The following is a 23,122-nucleotide window of genomic DNA, read 5'->3' as shown; positions in this document are numbered from 1 at the left end:
AATCCTATGAATTCATTAGAGAAATTTTGCTATCCAAATCAAATAAAAAATTAATTTATTAATGACGATGATGATAGTATTGTAGATCAAGTTGAATATAATAATTAAAATATATTTAATAATGCGATTATTATAGATAAACTTTCTGTGAGCTTTCATTACTCAACCTATGACTCTGTTGACAAGGGAAACCCAATCTTAACTTGACATCCTTCTTTCTAGTCAATGTTTCCAAGACCAAGTTCATGAGAGCACTCCATATATTTCACACATTATGTATATCCTTCATCTTCCTCCTTACAATATAACTTCCAATCCATCTATCCAAAATATTAATACACATTACAAACACACCAAAAGCCAAATAATTCTTTTTATATTTCTATTGAGGACTATTAAAATGAAGAATATATATCACACAAATTCAATGATGTTACTTTTCCCAAGAATATCCACAACTCGCATGGTGCCATTCCTATCCAACAAATAACACCATACAATAAAAATTCTAGCAACATGCCCATCCAAGATCAAGTACCATCATGTAAGGATCTTGTAAATCTAAGTATATTAAGCATGAACTAGAGTTTCCTAAAATCATGACTTCCTATCAAATACCATCTTCTCATATTGTGTCTATCCAACCTATCAAAGAGTCTCCTAGTCCCATCCTTGTCCAAAATCAAACACTATCATAAAAATCAATACCCACAAATTCTATTCAAGAATATTGGCCTATGTTCAAGTCGAAATCCATTTATGAATTGTTCAAATCCTATCAATACTACCCAAGAAATTTTTATGTTCATCTTAAATCAAGAGATGTGTAAACAAACAAATCCAAAGCAAGTTCAAATATGTCACTTGTATAAGTCTTATTCGATTGTGGTCACAATGGTCACTTTCACAAAAAGGATAGATAGCACTGAACCATATGTTGTCTGAGTCTGTTGAAAGATTTGATTTTGTTGAAGCTTATTGTTGCTACTGTCTCTCATCTGAAACTGACTGAATCCATAAAACTGATACTTTATTGCGGAGAAGATGAAACTTTATTGCGGATCTTCGATGCAAATGTTGCTTTATTGCGGATCTGTGATGCAAATGTTGCTTTATTGCGGATCTGTGCACGGATAGACTTGAAGGAAGCTGGAAGAAACTGTACTCCTCGAAACATGTGATGTTCTCAGTTCCACACCCATTACTAGACGTAGAATTTGGCCGTAGTCACAGATAGGATCTGATTTATTATGGATGGAAAGGGAGGCGAAAAGGGAGGTTTATTATGAATGGCTAACCAATCTTGGGGTAGATCAATAACAAGCCATGATGGGACTGGGTAAGTTTATTGTGGATGAATTGGTCGTGAGTGTGTGCAAAGTGAAAGGATGAAAGAGAATCCTGAAGGAGGGAGGAGCAAAGTCTCTACGCATGGCGCTGGTGACCCAGTTTTCACCATGGTACTTGCCCAGGGCGCCACCGAAGTGGTTTTCACCGTTGGATGAAATTATTTCTCTTTACTTTTTTTGATTTTTTCAATTTTTTTTTTGTGTCACAAGGCGCCTGTTTGCCAGGTTTTCACCAAGTAACGATTTTTTTGTTTTATAATTTTTTTTTTGTATTTTTGAATTTTTTGATTTTTTTTGTATTTTTGAATTAGGATATTCCGATGAGCTATGTGTAGAACCTGCGAAGGTGCATGCTGTTGATAGGATCCTCCAAAGGTTCACCTTCTGTAGTTGAGAGCTGATATGCCCCAGATCCATATACCGCTGTGATGATGTAAGGACCAAGCCAATTTGGTTCGAACTTGCCCTTCTTATCTCTGTCTTGCTGATTCTTGGGGTTCTCTCTGAGGACTAAGTCACCTACTTCAAATGTGCGAGGCTTAACTTTGTGATTGTAGCTGCGACTCATTCTTTGTTGGTAAGCCTTCAGATGATTAAAAGCAGTGTGTCTTCGTTCCTCCAGCAGTTCTAGTTCTTGTAAGCGAGAGACCCTGTAATCTTCATCGTTGATTATGTTTCTCAAGGAGACCCGTAGAGAAGGTAACTCGACCTCAATAGGCAAGATGGCTTCAGCGCCGTAGACAAGTGAGTAAGGTGTAGCTCCTGTAGGTGTGCGGACACTTGTACGGTAGGCCCAAAGTGCAGGATTGAGTTGGATATGCCAGTTACGGCTAGCGTCGTCGACTGTCTTTTTAAGGATTTTGAGAATTGTTTTGTTAGATGCCTCAGCTTGGCCATTACCTTGGGGGTAATATGGTGTGGAGAAACGATGAGAGATATGGAAGCGGTCACAGAGTTCACGAACATTCTGATTTTTGAAGGGACGCCCGTTATCAGTAATAATGGAAGTAGGAATCCCATATCGGCAAATGATGTAGTTCAAAATGAAGGTAGCGATTTGTTTCCCAGTAACTTGTGTGAGAGGCACGGCTTCAATCCACTTTGTGAAATACTCTGTGGCTGTGATAATGAATTTATGACCGTTGGAAGAAGGAGGGTGAATCTTGCCTATGAGATCGAGTCCCCACTGACAAAAGGGCCAAGGAGATGCAAGTGGTTGTAGTTCTTGTGCTGGTGCGTGTATGAGGTCTCCATGAATTTGACACTGCTTACACTTCTTGACAAACTGATATGAGTCTTTTTCCATAGTAGGCCAGTAATATCCAGTCCTGATGAGTTTCTTGGCCAAGGTAGGACCACTAGTATGCAGACCACATATCCCTTCATGCACTTCTCGTAACGCAATCTGAGCTTCGTCACTCTCTAAACATCTAAGAAGGGTGCCATCTAGACCTCGTCGGTATAGGATATCAGCTAGAATGACGTATCGAGAGGATTGGCGAATGAAAGTGCGGCGTTGGTTGTTCGATAGATCGGGAGGTAAGATATTGTCGCGAAGGTATGTGAATATGGAACCATATAACTGGGATTCAGGACCAACAACACATATCATTTCTGTAGGAGTGATCTCATATGAGGGAATCAGGAGATTATCTACCAGGAACTCATAGCAGGTCTCATTTTGTGGTAGATCAATGAGCGAAGCAATCGTAGCCATGGCATCTGCAGCACGATTCTGTTCTCTTGGTATCTGCTCAAAATCTATCTTTGTGAAGTGTTGTTTCAAATCATCTACCAGTTGTTTGTAAGGCATTAGCTTTTCATATTTTGTTTGGTAATCATCAGTTGCTTGATGGATGACAAGTTGAGAATCCCCAAAAACACGAAGTTCCTGGATCTTCCACTGAACTGCAATTCTTAATCCAGTTGTTAATGCCTCATATTCTGCTATATTGTTGGTGCAAGGAAATGATAAGCGGTATGATTTTGGTATAGAATCGCCTTGAGGAGTTATAAAGAGTATACCCGCTCCTGCTCCATGCTGTGTGTATGAGCCATCAAAGTATAGTTGCCATGGCTTCACATGTGATATTGTTAAAATTGCTTCATCTGGAAATTCTGACTGTAGAGGAACATCATCTATCATGGAAGCATCTGCCAATTGATCTGCAATTGCTTGTCCTTTTATTGCTTTTCTGTCTACGTACTCGATGTCAAATTCACTCAGAATCATTACCCACTTGGCCAGCCGCCCAGTAAGTGTAGCTTTGTTGAGAAGATATTTAAGTGGATCAATTCTGGCAATCAACTTAGTCTTGTGAGTGAGCATATAATGACGTAATTTTAGTGAAGCAAAGACCACAGTGAGACAGGCACGCTCGATTGGTGTGTAATTTAGCTCATATCCCACCAGTGTGCGACTGATATAGTATACTGCTTTTTCCTTGCCGTCAGGTATTTGTTGTGCTAAGAGTGCCTCCAGTGTCGTTGGAGTAGCTGATATGTAGAGTAACAAAGGTTGATCTGGAATTGGTGGCATCAAAACTGGTGGGTTCAAAAGATAATCTTTGAGCGCCTGAAATGCCTGTTGACAGTTCTCATCCCATTTGAACTTGATGTTTTTGTGTAGCAGGTGCTAGAAAGGATTACACTTATCTGCAAGTTGCGCTATGAATCTTCGTATGGATTGGAGTCTCCCTTGTAAAGATCAAAGTTGACTGATGTTCCTCGGTGGCGGCATGTTCAAGATAGCCTTGACTTTTGCTGGATCGGCCTCAATTCCTCTTTTAGACACAATGAATCCTAGGAGCTTCCCTGAGGTTACTCCAAAGACACATTTCTTTGGATTTAATCTTACTTTGTATTTTTCCAGCCGATCAAAGACAACTGAAAGTATGTCCAAGTGTGTATCTCTGTCTATTGATTTTCCCAAGAGATCATCAACATAATCTTCCACTGTTATGTGCATGAGATCATGAAAAATAGTGGTCATCACTCTTTGATAAGTAGCGCCTGCATTTTTCAGCCCAAAAGGCATGACATTCCAACAGAAGGTTCCCCATGGACAAGTGAATGATGTTTTATGTTGATCTTCAGGCGCAATCCTGATTTGATTATATCCAAAAAATCCGTCCATTAAAGATAGCATTTCATGACCTGCTGTGAGATCAACGATCAAGTCAATGTTTGGTAATGGGAAGTCATCTTTCGGACAAGCTTTGTTGATATCTCTGAAGTCTGTACATATTCGGATACTGCGATCTGGTTTGCTGACAGGTACTAAATTGGAAATCCATTCGGGATAATCAATTGGGCGTATGAATCCGACATCCAATAATTTCTCCAGCTCTGCTTTGACTAGTAATGCCACTTGTGGGTGCATTTTCCTTAATTTCTGCTTTACTGGCTTTGCCCCCGGTTTGACTGTCAAATGATGCATTACCAAATCCGGATCCAATCCAGGCATATCAGCGTATGACCATGCAAAGTTGATTTGTCGTTCCTTCAAGAAGCTTATGAATTTTGCCTTTTCGGACTCTATCAAAGATTGAGCTAAGAATATGTTGTGTGGAACTTCTTCCGTACCAATGTTTGTCTTTATAGTTTCCTCTATCAGCATGGATGACTTTTCCTCATATGACGTTGGGAGAATGTCGAGCCTTCCATCTTCGGGTGCCTCAGAGAGGTTTTCACCCTCAGATATGTCCTTTCTTTTTACTTTTTTGGAGTCAGATAGCGCCACAGTGTGGTTTTCGCCATAAGACCCTTGTTTTGTTCTTATTTTCACATTTTTGCGACTAGAAGGCCCGACACCCTCACCGAAGTATGCCATGTTGTTGAGTTCTATGGTGTATCCTGCTTTGTGGTCTCCAGGGGGAAGATCATCTCGAATGCCAAGATAGTCGACAATAGCTTCGTCATTTTGAAATGTATCAAATTGTGCTGGTCCTTCATGATTCCAGTCAATGAGTTGGGGGTGAACAAGGGGAAGGTCATTAGTGTTTTTAGAGTTTGCTGGACAAAGAGTGAAGATGTGGTTATATTCAGGTATGTCAAGGCAATCGTTGAGGTCATCGATGGCACTCTCCTCATCAGTTTCAATCGTGAGTGAATTCAAATTGTCATCACTAGTAGTGCCTTCTGGGACAGGTGTCCTCATCCTATGCGATTTCAACCTAGGACCTTGAAACGAAGATTGTGCGGGATCCTTATGGGTTGGTTCTTGACCAACTCTGAACTTTTTGTAAAATTCCTCCTCCTCTGTAGGTTCATTTGGCTCTCTGAATGTCTCAGTGAGCTCATAGTCACTGGAGGATTTGTCTGAACCCCATTCCCACTTATTAGAATCTGTGGAATAATAATCCTCTTGTTGAACTTCGGCCACTTTGATTTGCCATGCCTCTTTTGTTCTTTTATTGTGAATCTTGGAATTCAGAAAACCAAGTCCCTTGGAGCATTCCCTTCTTGTAGTTAGCTCAGGTTGTAAGGGCTCCATGACACCTTCTTTGTGTAACCCGAGAGGGCTTTTTCCATCATACCCAAATCTTTGCAGAATTTTGAAGCCTTTGCCATAGTTCTCACAGGGTATAATAATTTGATCTTGCGTGTCCTCTTCAATGTCTCTATAGAGCATTTTATATAAATTTTCTTCTTCTAGTTCGCCCCATCTTTGAAAGATGGTAGGATCCCATCTGAGTATCATGATGGAGATTTGCTTGTTAGGATGTGGCCTCCCATATTCTTTTGGAGAGCTCATGACTTGTCATAAAAACATTGTCTGATTCAAAGTGTATTCTCCCATGCCTTTGTCTTGAAACTTACCTCTAAGTTCACCTTGTTTAGATGTCGAGGGTTTTAATGACTCAGGGTCAATGTATGCCGAAGAGAGAGTAGCCTCACGGTTACTGGGAATGATAGTCTCAGTATGTGATCTCAAGTTATTGCAATATATGAATGGATTTGGATCACCATTGACTGTTACCTCGACTCCATTATGAGGAAACTTAATGCATTGATGATATGATGATGGGACTGCCCTCATTTCATGAATCCAAGGACGTCCTAGCAATATGTTATATGTGAGATCTAGATCTAGGACTTGACAAACCACATCCTTTGTGACTGGCCCGATTCTTAGTGGTAAGGTAACTGTGCCCTTGGATGAACGCTCTTCATCATCATAAGCCTTGATGGTGATTTGGTTTGAAGAATTCACAGCTTTGTCAGAATATCCCAATTGTCTGATGGTGCTCAATGTACAAATATTTAGACCTGCTCCTCCATCTATCAGGACTCGCTTTATTCGATGTTTATGTATGAAGGCTTCAATGTGTAAAGGTGCATTATGTGGCTGACTTATGGAGGCATCATCGGCTTCTGTGAATGTGAGGGAGTGCGGAACGGATAGGTATCCCACCATGGCTTGAAACTGGTCCACGTTCAGATCAGTAGGGACAGTAGTGTCTCTCAAGATTTTGTCAAGGATGGCTTTATGTGCAGGGGATATATGTAAGAGCTCAAGAATGGAGATGAGCGCAGGTGTCTTCCCTAATTGTTCTACAAGGTCGTACTCAGGTTTGATTGATGAAGGATTGGTATTCTTAGTGGAGGCACCTGGCAACATGATTTTACCTCGACGAGTTGTAACATGACATTCAGAGGTAGATTCAGACGAAGAGCCAACACCCTTTAGGACAATCTTGGGTCTCTGAGAAGGATTCTCAGGATTTTTGTTCTTGATAGTAATAGTAGAGATATGATTGTCCATCGAGATGTGATTGATAGTAGAATCATAATTGTAAGGTGCTCTAGTGTAATTGGCTTGATCATCTGTGACTTTGCCTTTTCCTTTGTCATGTTTTGGGAATGGTTCCTTAAACACCTCATGTTCTTGGTTAGATGAATGTCCCTCAATCTCAATATCTCCTCTATCAATGAGATCTTGCACAATGTTCTTCAATCGATGGCAATTACTTGTCTTATGACCCTTGCTCTTATGAAACTCACAATACTCATCATCATTCCACCAATTTCGTTTGACCTTTGGTTCATATGGAGGAAAATCTGGAACTGTGATCACTTTGTTTGCCACAAGCTTTTTGAATACTGATTCAAGTGGTTCTCCCAATGGAGTGTACTTCCTTCGAGGTTTAGAAGTTGTTTGATTGTTCACTTGATTGTTGGTAGAACTTGATCCAGAAAAAAAAAACTTGGGTCTCACTGTGTTGGCATCAACAACACCATCATTAACTGTGTTCTTGTTCTTGTTCCAAAATTTTGGTTTATCCTTTCCTTTAAAGTCCTCTTTGTTTTCTTTGAATAGTTTGATAACTCCTTGTTCAATTAAGACTTTTTCTGTTGCTAGGCCCTTTTCGATAACATCTTTGAATGTAGACAAACAAGCTTTCCTGAGATCATATCCAATAGCCTTGTTAACATTTTGTGTGAATATTTCTACCATTTGTTTCTGTGGGATTTCGCAAGAGCATCTGCTGGCTAGATTTCTCCATCTTTGTAAGAATGATGCAAAAGATTCTCCCTCTTTTTGCTTGGTGTTGCACAAGGTAGTAACTGAGACATCTGTTTCAATGTTGTAAGAGAAATGCTGAATGAATGCCTCTGCCAAGTCGCCCCATGACTTAATACCAGGAGGTAATTGAGAAAACCATTCCATAGCTTGATCGCCTAAGCTCTGTGGGAACAACCTCATCAAGTATGTTTCTTCTGCCGCTACCTCAATGCAAGCTGTGAAGAATTGTCTTATATGTGCCTTGGGGTCTCCTCTCCCTCTATATTTATCAAATTTTGGTGTCACAAAGTGTGCAGGAAACGGAGGCATTGGAATACTCTTATCAAAGGGATAAGGACATATATCTCTCATAGTGTATGTAGGTTTTGATGTATTAAAAGTAATTAAAGCATTCATCAAACATAATTAAATGATGTAAACTTGAAAAGTAATGGTTACATTTTGTCTAAACTTACAATACTCCTAAACTTCCTAACACATGAAAGAATACCGAGTTGACTATTTTGGTTCTTAAAAAGAATGAGAAGAGTTTCACATAGTAAAAATACACATAAATGAGGGCATTAGCTTCTTGACCTGCATAAGATACATAGACTAACAAAACAAAAAATCAAGTATCAATCATGATTTAAAATTTTACTTTCAAATTTTCATAAAAAAACACAATTTTCTAGTGACATCCATCAAAGGATTCCCAAAGCTCTTCCATCTCAAAATACACACTTTAATTTAAAAAAAAACAAAACCATTTCAATAAGAAAAACATAGACACTTAGTATATGTACATATTGTAAAACACACTATTTCATAAAACCACAACACCTTAGTACTCCAATTCAATCTCTTTTATAACCCTGGACAAACACATGCAAGGAAATCTTGTTATACACTCAAAATTCATACAATGATCATTTTCTTGTGCAAACAAGATTCATACTCACAACTATTTCACTATATGCTCAGAAATGCATGAACATAGTTCTATTTTGCATCGGTAATATTCTAACATTAGTAATCTATTTTGTACCAACAAAATGGACATACATTATATTTTCATTATGCAGCCATAAAATGCATATAAATAATTGTTTCTTTTGTACCCATAAAATGCGTAAATATTATTATTCACTTTTTAACTCCAAAATAAATACAAATGATGCTCCTTGCACATAGATGTGTTAGACTAGCAACCTTCCTTTTTGAATAATTTACAATTGAGGAACTCCTATCTAAACATCTAGTATAAGGTACAAATTGATTGTGAAAATATTGGAGTGCATGTACACCATTTTTTACAATAACTATTTTATCCTCTATAGTAGATTATCTTGTATAACGTTAAGAACCCTATCCAATAGAAGACACAATTATCATTATTGAATTTTATGTGACAAAAAATATACAAAGATATACAATTAAGAATGTATATTCCATTTAAACAAATAACTTTACGTTCTTTCAACAAAATAGTTTTACCAATATTTTTATTAATTTATATGTTAAAATTTTTATAAATAATCATATGATTATAGTAATAGGCGTAACCTGTCTTAATGACAATAGGAGGAGAAGCATCTCATATCTTAGCTATGAAACAAGTCTTTAAGAAAATATATGACACCTAATTTTTAAATATAAAGAAAATAAAATATCAAAGTATATATTTATTTTTAATATTCTCTCGGAACAGTGTATTGCGTGTGAATTACGCTTCTCTCATTACTGGTAAAATGACAGCAATGTTTTATTGATAATAAGTGGTGAGCGTTGCAACGGCCTACGCGGCTACACCACAGTGTCAATACGAAGATGACAACACTTATTAATATATTAGTCCACACACAAACATAATCCTATATATATCTAGGGACAGAATACAATAGTGTAGTCTGTACCGGAGGGGCAAGCGAATGTGGCCGTATCGTCCTTGGCATAACTGTAGGCCTGAGGGCACTGCTGCTTGAATATCATTGAGTAGTTTGTCGCAGGACAGCTGTTGGTATAGCTGCCAGTGCAGCAATACTGGTCTGTTTGAAAGGCAACGCAGGCACTCTTGCATCCGCCGGCAACCTTCAATTCAGCAGGGCACACAGCGTTCACGTCGGCTTTGCATGCAGGGGCAGTGCACTGTGCATTGGTAGGGTTGATGGAAAGAGGAATATTGAAGCCGTCCACTAGCGACACGTCGTAATAGTCCTGGTCGCTCTGAGTGTACTCGGCCAGCGTGGCGGGAACAGCTCCCGAGACTGTGCAGCTCAGTTGGCCGCCGCAGTCACCGGTTTGACAGGTTCCTTTGCCGCTCGCATCGAAAGAGCAGCCGGTTCGACCCCAGAATCTTGCCGACTGTGTCCCCGCCGCCAAATTAACCGTCCATGTCTGACCCTGGGTCAGCTGCTGCCCTCCTCCGGGTAATCCCGCCGCCCACACTGTGTACCCGCACTGGTTCTTTATATCAAACTTAACTGCTCTCGCCTCTGTGACAAATAATACACACATACTATTATTGTTAGCCTTGGAAATGTTTATACTATTCAACCTCATACAACACGCATTATGTTACTATGACAGCTTACCTTGAATGTAAAGAGATATGGCCATTCCAGCCACAAGAAGAAGCGCAAGATCTGATACTTTTGCCATTATAAGTAGTATCTATATCGCATACAGCAAAGACTGAATGAAGATACAAGGAGGGGTATGTCACTTATATAGAGAGCTCCACCTCCTACGAAGGTAAGAAGGAAGCAAAGAAGCAAAGACCCGACTTTAAGAGCCGTATATCACACGAAAGCCCTCTTGTCCTTTTATAGTTTTTCTTTTCCCAATTTGTCTTTTTTTAATTTGTCTAGGTTTTATATGAAGATGCGACCAGAACATCTACAAGAAGCGCAAGATCTGAAACTGTTGGCATTATACAGCCTGGATTGAATGAATATGAACTGTTACCAAGGAAGCCTAATCCTAGGTTGAGAAGCGATGTATGTTACGGCAACCCTGGTCACATTCAAACTTTTCTTTGAAAGATTTTAGATTTTACTGTGTAAATATTTTCAATCAAGATGCGAAGAGTCATCAACGTTTTGGAACATATAGTATAAATCTTGACTTTCTACATTCCGACAATAGATCATGGATAAGAATTCTGACTCAGTACAGTATATTCTGATAATGAGACAGAATATTATTCCAAACATTGATAAAAAAAAATATTTCACAATTAATTTTAATAATATAGACCGCTCAAAGCTGATTTTTTCCAGTATGTTTCGGATAGATGGATACATTGAGTATTGAAGGAGGAGTTTAGTTGTTTATACGGAGAAGAGAACTCCACGTGCTATGGTAGAAGCAAAGAAGCCACGACCGGACTATCCTATGAGAGCCCGAGTCTTTTAAAATTCGAATGGTCATCAACAATTAGATTTCTGTTATCTCAGGCTTGACATTTTGTGCATCATCAAAATCTATTTATTTGTATTCAAAGCACTGATCTCTGATTTTCAATATCCTAAAGTTACGCGAATTTCTAAAGGCTTGACAATGCATGTTAAATTTAGTTAATTATATTGACATATGTTTTTCTAATGAAATGTATGGAGGATGAGGGATAATTAGTAATAATATTTTGTACATTTCTATTTTCTATAGTCATTTTATATAGTGTATTGTTACTATGGACATAAATATTTGTGCTTGAGTCATTTGATAATACATTTACATGATATTACTAGTTTTCAAGAATTTTATGGGTGTGTCACTTTAAAAATAAACTGTTGATCTAATAAGAGCGAAACAACCTTGAAGATATTTCCATGCATTATTGATGTTTTTCAAAGATATTACACAATAAATATCACAATAGATAGCTATCAATTAATTTAATATTGATTATTTCCTAAATGTAAGTAATTCATTGTTATGTCTTCATCCTATTATACAAATTATTCCTAATTTTCCTTAAGTTCTAATCCATTTCCCTATGTCTTAACACAAATTTTGGAGTCCCAATTCCTATTTAATGTCCCATCCACAAAAAATCCAACAAATAAAATTGACTAAAAGTCCCCACATAAGCACCAAAAATAAATATAAAAGAATTAAAAAATTATTTTATTCCTCTCCACTCATTTCGTAACCATTTTATAACCATCCCTCAAAATCATTTAAAAATACTAATTATCCTCCACCATTTACCTCATAATCACTTTAACAACTCGATCTTGATTTTTGATATCTTATTAGATCTCCATTACTGATCAACAATCCTACATCTTTATAAATAGATTCTTTAGGGAACCATTACTAGTAATCAATTGCCGTCACTACAATGTCGTGCTAATGGTTTAAGCAACCACATTATCATTTTTTATAAAATCCACCCTCATCATACAAGAGAGGTTTATTGGGTGAAATGCATTATGGTGTATGAATTGAAGTCATAGTTGCAGGAGTTTTTGAACCAAGGGATTATTAGACCTAGTCTATCTCCATGCAGTGGACTGCTCATTTTTGTGAAGAAAAATAATGGGACCTTGTGCTTGTGTATTGACTATGGGATGTTGAACAAAGTAAAAGTCAAGAATGGGTATCCCCTATGAAGGATTAATGATCTCTTTGATCAGATGAGAGGATCTATAATATTATCTAAGATAGGTCCCTTAGATATGGCTACCACAAATTGAGGATTAAGGAAGAGGATATTTAAAAGATAGCTTTTAGGACTTATTATGGCTACTACGATTTCACATTAGTGTCATTCGAGTCAAATAATGCTACAACTTTCATGAATCTATTGAACATTGCATCAAGAGATTGAGGATAGTTTTACAATTCCTAAGGGAGAATAAGATCTTTGGTAAGCTATTCAAGTGTACTTTCTACAAGGACAAGGTGAATTATCTACACCTTATGATTTCAATGGGAGAGATTGTAGTTGATCTAGAGAAAATAAAAGCAATCGTGGGTTTGCCTACACCATATAATGTAACTAAAATCTAGAGCTTCATGGGACTTGCAAGATACTACAAGAAGTTTGTATAAGGATTTTCTAAAATTGTAGCACCAATCACTTCACTCCATAGAAAGGGAAAAGGTTTGAGTGGAATGAGAAGTGTGACCAAGCTTTCCAATTTTTGAAGAAGCTCATTTCAAATCCTATATTGATTGTACATAATCCAAATGGGTAATTCATGGTGATAACAAAATGCATAAGGATAAGGTGTAGGAGGAGTGCTAATGCAGAATGGGCAAGTTGTTGCCTATTATTCTAGGAAGTTGAAATAATATAAGGTGAACTATGCATCCCATGACCTAGAGTTAGTAGCCATAATTCATGTGCTTTAGATGTGGAGGCACTATATTTTGGGTAAGCCTTTTGAATTGAAGATGGACGACCTAGGCCTTAAATATATATTTACTCAACCCAATCTCAATGCTCACAAAAATAGATAGATATAGTTTCTTACTGAATATAAATTTAGGATTGAATACATTAAGGAGATGAAACATAGAGAAATAGATGCTCTTAGTAGAAGAAGGCATCTAGCAGCCATGATTACTACAAGCTATAATTTGAGAAAGTGGTTTGTAGTCTTCAAAGAGATTATTCCACAATGGAGAAAGATGTAGAGAAAAACCCCTTGGATCATCGATTTAATAGATATTTGTTTTAGTTAGATTTTATTATTAAGATACCAAGGGAGAATGTACATTCTAAACTTAGGAATTTGAGGAAGTTGATGTTAGAGGAGATCCACAACACACCATGGTAGGAAAATTGAGATCTTTATATTTTTAGCCAAGACTCGAGAGGGATGAGATTGAATTTGTAGCTTGATGATTGGAGTGCAAACATGATTGCTACAAGGAGATGAAACATAGAGAAATAGATTCTCTTAGTAGAAGAATGCATCTAGCAGCCATTATTACTAAAAGGTCTAATTCAAGAAAGTGGTTCATAATCTTCAAAGAGATTATTCCATGATGGAGAAAGATGTAGAGAAAAACCCCTTGGACCATCGATTTAATAGATATTTTTTTTAGTTAGATAGATTATTAAGCTACCAAGGGAGAATGTACATTCTAAACTTAGGGATTCGAGGAGGTTGATGTTAGAGGAGATCCACAACACACCTTATTCAAGGTGCCTAGGACTAGCCAAGATGGTAGGAAAATTGAGATCTGTATATTTTTAGCCAAGAATTGAGAAGGATGAGATTGAATTTGTAGCTTGATGATTGGACTACAAACAAGCCAAGACTAAGCATGTACACCTAGTAGGTTTGTATAGTCACATGACATACTTGAATATAAATGACAAGTTATTAGCATGGATTTTATTTAAGGGTTGCCTATATCAAAGAATAAACATGATGTCATTTTGGTAATTGTGGATAAGTTGACCAAGGTAGCGTACTTCACCCAAAGGATTTTTAAGTATGGATTGTTTACTTCAGCTAAGAAGTTTTTCTGAGAGATATTGCATTTGAATTGAGTACTTGAGATGATCATATCAAAATGAGATACTCATATAATTTCTAGATTTTGGAAAATATTGAATGAAATATTTGGGACAATATTGAATTTTAGTTTGACAAACAAAGATAGTGAAGCAAGTAGTCGAAGACCTGCTTAGGATGTATTTCATGGATTAATAGTCTAGGTTGGAGGAGTATCTTCCATTGGAAGATTTTGCATATAATAACTCCTATCATGCATCTTTGGTATGACACCATTTAAAGCTCTTTATGGATGAAAGTATTGTACACATATCATTTTGGATATCTAGTTGAATACAAGATTGGAATTGGTTCAAATATTCTTAGGAGATGCATGATGAAATGAGATTGACCAAGGGGTGGTTAAAGAAGGTAGAAAAAAAATAGAAGAGCTATGCACGTAAGAATAGGACTTTCAAAACAAAGTCTTTTTGAGGGTTAAACCTCATAAGATTTCTATATCATTGGAAAAATTAGCCAAACTAGCACCTAGATTTGTAGGTCTATTTGATGTGTCAGAAGTAATGACTGTAGCTACATATAGACTTTATCTAATATAATGATCTTTAATCATATCCATAATATATTTCATGCATCTATGCTTAAGAAACATCATCTTGATGCTACTCATATACTTGATTGGCATGCTTTATAGATTTGGTATCCAAGAGTGGTGCTGGCAGAGCCCATTCAAATTCTAGATTGGAATGATGTTAAGTTGTGTAATAGATTATTATTCAATATAAGGTCTAATGGGATAAAGTATTTGTGGATAGTGACACATGGGAGAATATAGAGAATATATATTGTTCTTATCCTCATTTGAGAACTTAAATTATGGTACTTTGTTTTGCTTAGTGTGATACTTTGACATTTGCATTGGTCTACTATATTTATTGTTTTAGTATTTTTATAATAAGTTTTGGATGATGTATCTTCCTAGTGGGGAAGGATGTCACATCTTATTCTTTTTGCTCAGTGCATTATTAATACAATAAAGTGGTTGAGACTATGGATAAATGTCTTATGTTTTTTTTATTGTTGGTGTAATTATTTATTCATTTGGATATAATTACACTTTACTTAAGTTTACTTAGGTACATGCATATCATAGTAGTTTTTATATGAGACACGTAGGGAGATGTGCTACATTGGGAGTGTGTACATAGGAGAATTTCCACCTTTTATGGTGTGATCTTGTTTTTAATTATCATATCCACTTATTGTGGAGTGATAATTCCACCTTCAGTGGGTGATCCACCTCATGTAAAATATTTTACTATTTATCCTACCTACCCTTGCATCTCATTGAGCCACATGACATCATTGTGTGCTCTCTTGTCTCCTAGCCTTGCCTCTGTAAGAAGGCTCATCTATATTGTATGTAACTTGATGATCTAGTTGTTCAGTATTTTCATCTTGATAGATTTTATTCCTATCAATATTTTGTACTTTTCATTGATCTCTTGATCTTCAAAAAATCTCACATGTTATCAGAGCCTAGAGGGCTTCACTGATTAGTCTTTTTGAGATATTTTGGAGGCTTCAATTTTTGGATTTGGGAATCTACATTTTTGGGGGCGTCCTACAACAATTTGGACATCATGGTTGAGTTCGAGAGACCATTTGCATAAATTTTCAGTATAAACTCGGCCATTTTTGGTGAAGGAAAATTTTTTGCCTATTCAACTAGGCACGCCACGTCGAATTCCATACAGCTCAGTCAGTAAGCCATGCATCATCTTTCGTATTGCCGATGTCATCATCTGTGCAACCTGGACAAGGGGTGCGGAGACCATTTTGACGGGAAGACGGCTGTCAAATTTAACACATTGAAATTTTGATGTCAGCATTACATCAACATTTTGGAAAAAAATTCTACCCCTTGCATTTGCAGTTCAACTTCAAATGGCTATAACTTTCTCATTTTGGCTCCTTTTTTGGTGCATTTTATTTTGAAATGGGCTAGAATTTTGTGCTCTTCACAGTGGTAGAGGAAGTTTCTTATTTTAATGGATATATTTTTCAGAATTTTCAAATTTTGATGACTGTACCTGTGTAATCCCCAATTTTGTAACTTCAGAGGCTTCGTTTGGGGTCATACGACCTTCTTTTTAGGTGCCATATTTTTTAAAGTGCATAATTTTTCATCTACTTTCATAATATCCCATTAGTTTGTAGTTTTTTTCCTAAGGATTTTGATACAATCCAAGATTATGTCACAAAAGAAAATGATCTAAGAGAAAATCTAAAGGATTGTGGTATTGACAAGAAGGATTCTCAATTGATTTATAACTTGTTGGACTTTTTTTTCATCAGAGTATGCAGCCTTTGTATCTAGCTTTCACACATAGAGGTTAGCTCAAAGTTCCTCATACACTTCTCCCTTTGATGCATTCACAAAGATATTAATACTTGACCATTCTAAGTTGACCAAGATGGGGATTCTCAAATTTTCAAAGTCGCAAGCATTGGTGGCTAATAGAGGGAATCAAAGAAATCAAGGAAAAGGCAAGAATCAAAGCAACCTAAGTCTAAAGTACAACAAGATGGAGCACAATCTTCCTCTCCACAACAAGGTGATTCTACATCCTCACCTAAGAGGAAATCTAAGGACAATATTTTTTGTGCATATTGCAAGAAGTTAGGACATGATGAACAACATTGTTACAAGAATGATATTGATGAATTGAAACATATTCTTGAGGAGAACAAAATCAATTTACCTTCTAGAATGTCTACTTTGGCTTCTTCTTCCAAGGAAAAGGATAAAGGAAAGAATCACTCCTTTGGGACAGATAAAGGAAAGGGAAAAACTCTTTGTGTTATTACAAGTCATGATTCAAGGATATGACTTCTAGATTTAGGGGATTCTCATCATATGGCATCTTTGCAGTCTATGGCCTCTTCATATGAGCCTTTCCACACGCTGTAGAATTTTGATGGGCAATCATACATACATCTTGGATATAATTACACTTTACTTAAGTTTACTTAGGTACATGCATATCATAGTAGTTTGCATATGAGACACCTAGGGAGATTTTCTACATTGAGAGTGTGTATGTAGGAGAATTTCCACCTTTTATGGTGTGATCTTGTTTCTACTTATCATATCCACTTATTGTGGAGTGATAATTCCACCTTTAGTGGGTGATCCACCTCATGTGGAATATTTTACTATTTCTCCTACCTACCCCTACGTACCCTTGCATCTCACTGAGACACATGACATCATTGTGTGCTCTCTTGTCTCCTAGCCTTGCCTTTATAATAAGGCCCATCTATATTATATGTAACTTGATGATCCAGTTGATCAGTATTTTCATCTTGATAGAATATAGCTTAATCCTATCAATATTTCCTCTCTCTATTTTGTACTTTTCATTGAGCTTTTGATCTTGGCAAAATCCCACATTTATTATGGATAAATGATTTTTACATTAGATGTTATTTTTAAATGCATGGCATTAAAATGGAAATTATGATGAAATATTCTTCAACTATAGTTTTGTGGACTAACCTATTGATCATTTAATCTTAGTGGGAATGATGCAAGAACATGTCCAAGAAAAGAACTTGGGTGTGGTAGAAGTTTCCTACCCACCTTGCAATAATTAGCATGATGGAAACTAGATGAACACACACTCACATAGTTGCATACATATTGTATTATGCATCGTTTAATACTAAATTTTATGTATTTATGGATGTGTAGTCTAATTTTAGCATTATGGTTTAAGTGATGTCTATAGTTGTGTAAATTTGTTTTTGTTAAGTTTGTTTCAAATGACTTGTTAGGAAACATAAAGCCATCCCCTTATTTTTATGTCAATATACTCATAAACTATGTACTTGTTTTATTAGAAATTAAAACGTTTGTATTTTTTTCAAATACAAATATCTTCTTTTCAAATATGTATGTATGTATGTATGCATATTATTGTTGTGAATAATGTAGAATGATTTTTGATTAGAACTATGTAATCTTAAGAGAATAACATTACCTGTTTAATTAGAATTAAAATATTTGAACTTCAAAATTTTAATAAGATATTGCATATGAATTCCTTTTTTTCACATTACCCATTTAAATATTGATGAAATTTTTATTAGCCCATAGACTATATATATATGGTGGGAATGCCCATTAGTTTTTCCTCCTATCAGAAGCCAAATTAATTTTGGGTTAGTCTTTTTTCAAGGAAATTTACTGTTCCTTCCACGAAGGTCTGATTGCATTGTGTACAGACCACTGGCCCGCTTCACACCAATCTATAACGCGATGTTGCAGATGTTGCTGCTATCAATTTTATGGAGTTTTCAGAAGAATCAATCCTAATGAAGACTAGCTTGAGTTTCCCTATCTCTCCTATCTGAAAGAATAATATGCATATCAATTTATCGTTGAAACTTGACAAACTCAATCTTTCACTCCAACACCCCGCACCTAGCGCTGGAATTGAATCTACTCTTCAACAACATGGTTCCTAGAAATTTATGGATGGCCTTTCAATTTAGTTCTGGATATGGCACTCGCAAAGAATGAGGTTCTCAGAGCTATGAATTTGCATTTTCTAATTCTCTTTGCATTTTTCCCTAAGTTTGCGTGCGTTAGCATTTCAAGTCCTTTAGGTGCATATTGTTCCTGGGTAATGAGCCTAAATCCTTTTAATTAGTTTTATTATATTTTGAGTGTGATTCTCAATATGTTGTTTCGCTTATAGAGTTTTCCATGTATCTAATGTTCATGTGCTAAATGTGCTTTATGGTTTTATGTTTAGCAATTGCAGTATCAGATTAATTGTTGTATAGATCTGAAAATAATTGATCTAGATTGCTTTACCACCCCTCTTAGTCTTATAGTGTGTTCAACAATGTTAAACTAGTAATCCACATTTGTCAGTCATATATAAATGATGAAATCCTATGTAAACATATAGTAAAGTTATAGATTGATTGTGAAAATATTGGAGTGTATGTACACCATCTTTTACAATAACTATTTGTTCCTCTATAGTAGATTATCTTGTACAAGGTTAAGTGATTATTCCATCTTTTATACAAAGTGAAGGGTTGAGAAATAAATGAATAACTTTTTTAATAAAATTATATGATATCTAGTGTGAGAATTTTCTAGTAAGAAGCTTACCCAATAGAAGACACAATTTTCACTATTGAATTTTATGTGACAAAACATATAGATCGTGTACAATTAGGAATGTGTATTCTTGTTAAAGAAATGATTTTACTTTCTTTCAACAAGATAGTTCCATCAATATTTTTATTAATTTATATTTTTAGAAAAATTATGAATAATCGTATAATTATATTAATGATAATAATAGGAGAAGAAGCATCTAATATCTTAGCTAGAAATAAAGAAGAATGAAAGAAAGATTCTTTTTATAGTCCATGCCAAGTACCATAGTACTTGTGGGAGTCACCTAATTGTGCTACAAGTGATATGTGCATCCTCTCAAAATACATGCTTTAATTTAAAAAATATATTTCAAATGAATAAAACATAAATACTTAGTACATACATATTGTAAAAAACACTATTACATAAAACCACAAGAACACCTTAGTACCCCAATTCAATAGTGTATGTAGGATGTGATGCTATCATGATTTCTAAATGCATGTGTATTATGTGCTAACATGTAATGATGCAGAATAAAACTATATGATAAGAAGATCTTTTTGGTGTGTCATTATACTTGGTCATATGATAGCAGGCTACACAGACTCAAGAAGGGATAGTGGAAAAAGGGGATGAAAGGTAGAAGATATGGAAGTGAAAAGAACTTCTTGTGCTATTATCATCATTGAGCTTAATTATGGCAAATAGGTTTTGACAATCCAGATATGTGCTCGACCTAGAAATTCATTGTACCCATTTGCATGGAGATCAAACAATCACAAACAAGAAATGCTCCAATTCACACTAGACTCACAATGCCCTCATATCCTTGGACAACACATAGCATTACTAAGAGACAATCCACAGACAACAAAATAGGTGAACATACCCCATCTTCACCTTTCTAGTCAAAGACATCCTAGAGATAGAATCTCTAGTTAGAGGCATCCTTGAAAAGCTAAAAGACATGTCACCATACAAGATATAATCAAAATAAAACCAAGACTTGACACCAACATAAACTGGAATCCTCAAGTTATTAGTGTTGATTGCTTCTCATCTAAAATTGACTTAATCTATGAAATTTATACTTTATTGCAGAGAATAATGGAATTTTATTGTGGATTGGCGATGCAAATGCTCTTTTATTGTGAACTGTGCGTGAACAAAAAAAGGAAGATAAAAAGATGATGCTCCTCAAAACATGTGATGCTTAAGGTTCCACACCCATCACTAGACTTAGGATTTTCCCTAGTTACAAATAGGACTTGATTTATTGTGGAAGAAGAGGAATGGAAAGGAAGGGGAAGTTGTATGAAAGGGAACCAATCTTAGGTAGATCAATAACCAACCATGATGGGAGTAGTAGGATGTGAGTGTGAGCAAGGTGAAAGGATCAGATTGAATTCTGAAGGAGGGAGGACCAATGTCTCTAAGCATGGCACCGGTAACCCGGTTTTCACAATGGTATTTGCCCAGGGCATCATCGAAGTGGTTTTCATCGTTGGAAGAATTTATTTCTCTTTACCTTTTTTTATTTTTTATTTTTTTTGTGTCACACAGTGCCTATTTGACAAGTTTTCACCAAGTAACGATCTTTTTTATTTTTATTATTTTTTGGTATTTTTAAAATATTTTTTAATATTTTTTTGTATTTTTTTGTATTTTTGACAATGGGATATTCTGAAAAACTATGTGTAAAACCTGTGAAGTTGCATTCTATTCATAGGGTCCTCCAAAGGTTCTCCATCTTGTGTTGAGAGTTGATATGCACTTGATCCATAGAATGTTGTGATGACGTAAGGACCAATCCAATTTGGTTCGAACTTTCCCTTTTTCTCTCTATCTTGTTGATTCTTATGATTTTCTTTGAGAACTAAGTCACCCACCTCAAATGTGCCAGAATTTACCTTATGATTGTAGCTTCGACGTTCCTTGACTAAATGATGTGTTTCTCCATTAATTGTGTTCCTTGATGAAGGAACTAAGGTAGGATTACTAATGTGTGAACTACGTTGGCCCATATTAGGGGAGATCAACTCTTGTTCTTTTTTCTTCATAGGATTTTTATCCTTGACTTTGATTTTGATTTGGAATGAAGGGATTCTCTTTATTTTTTACTTTAAGATTTTTCTTTTCAAAGCTTGACTTTTGATCCCCAACAAGTAAGGGATTTTGTAATTCTTATTGATCCAAGTCTATAAGTGGAGTGGAAATGGAATGAGTGGATAACATGGTAAGGTTGTATGAGTTCTCCAGAGGGATGGCGATATATTCAATAGATTCTTTGTTGGCACCACTCTTAGGACTATTGATATCAAGAGTTACTCGCGCCACTAGAGGAGATTTGCATTCAGACCTTAGTAGCCACAATACTGGGTGGTTCATACCCAATTCCTTGATATTTTAAATTATGTGTAGGATACTCCTATCAACTAAATGCCTTAGGAGATAGTGGGAGTTAATCAACATGAAAGAGATACTCACCACATCCCATGTCTTTAACCTTGAATTTTTATTTGAGCTCTACTTGCTTTGATGCAGAAGCTTTCAAGGATTCTGGATTCACATATGTTGATGATGGAGTTTCTTCTCTATTAATTGGAATTATTATCTCTGATCCTGGTCATAGGTTATTCCAACATATGAACCGATTTGGATCACCTTTTATTTTTACATCAACTCCATTGTAAGGAAATTTGATACATTGATGATATGTTGATGGTAATACTCTCATTTCATGTATCCATGGATGTCCCAAAATTATGTTGTATGTGAGCTCTAGATCAAGGACTTGACATACCACATCCTTTGTAATTGGCCCAGCTCTAAGAGGTAAGTTGACTGTGCCCTTGGATGAGTGCTCTTCATCATCATATGCCTTAATGGTGATTGCATGTGTTGACTGTGCCCTATTGGAAGCAGCTCTAGAAGCTCTTTGAATCTGAAAAGTTAAGCCTTTTTGTTCTTGACAATTTTTGTGTAATTTCCCAGTAGTGAACACAGACGCAGTTTTACTAAATTCAGACTTGATTTCTGATCCTAGACGTTGTTATAGTAAACATAGACATTGTTTTACTAAATTCAGACTTGATTTCTGATCCCAGACGTTGTTATAGTAAATAGTTATAGTAACCAAACAACAAACCTAGTACTAATGAAGAGATCAAACTCGAGATATTCAAGAGCCATCACGGTGAAAACAAGAGGCATCCATCATAGAGAAGCAATTGTATATAGTATGTCAAGGACTATCATGAGTGAATACCCATGAAGAAATAACAAGAGTGATGAAAGGATAAGGAGGTCATGTACAAAGGTTGAGTGAAATATATTTCAGTCCTTTCAGGCTCCCTAAGGATATTATGTTCCTTCATAGAATATTTTGTTTATACTTGTTTAAGGTTAGTGTTCCACATGGAATGATATGTTTTGGTCATAAAGGAGCTTTCAAAGATAATGAGCCCAAAGAGATGCCAAGACAGTGTTAGCACACAAAGGCTCCTTTCTTGCCACCAAAGGGTAGAGCACCAAATGATCTTGACAGAGGAAAAATCAGAATAAAAGACAACTTTATGAATTATAGAACATGAATGAAATA

At 36.0% G+C, this 23,122-nt stretch overlaps 1 protein-coding gene across 1 annotated transcript; it reads right to left on the bottom strand.

The window, feature by feature from the left end:
• Positions 1 to 9,517: 9,517 nt before the first annotated feature.
• LOC131045887 (pathogenesis-related thaumatin-like protein 3.8) lies at positions 9,518 to 10,593 on the bottom strand. The gene is made up of 2 exons (XM_057979552.2): positions 10,452 to 10,593; positions 9,518 to 10,352 (listed from the first exon to the last, which is right to left on the bottom strand). Exons 1-2 carry the CDS (start codon positions 10,516 to 10,518, stop codon positions 9,742 to 9,744), a joined length of 678 nt encoding a protein of 225 aa, XP_057835535.1. The 5' UTR covers positions 10,519 to 10,593; the 3' UTR covers positions 9,518 to 9,741.
• Positions 10,594 to 23,122: the final 12,529 nt, after the last annotated feature.

Source organism: Cryptomeria japonica, unplaced genomic scaffold, assembly GCF_030272615.1.
Source record: "Cryptomeria japonica unplaced genomic scaffold, Sugi_1.0 HiC_scaffold_66, whole genome shotgun sequence".
NCBI classification, from domain to species: domain Eukaryota; kingdom Viridiplantae; phylum Streptophyta; class Pinopsida; order Cupressales; family Cupressaceae; genus Cryptomeria; species Cryptomeria japonica.
The sequence above is the reverse complement of the archived record's forward strand: the minus strand, read 5'-3'. Positions and strand labels throughout refer to the sequence as shown.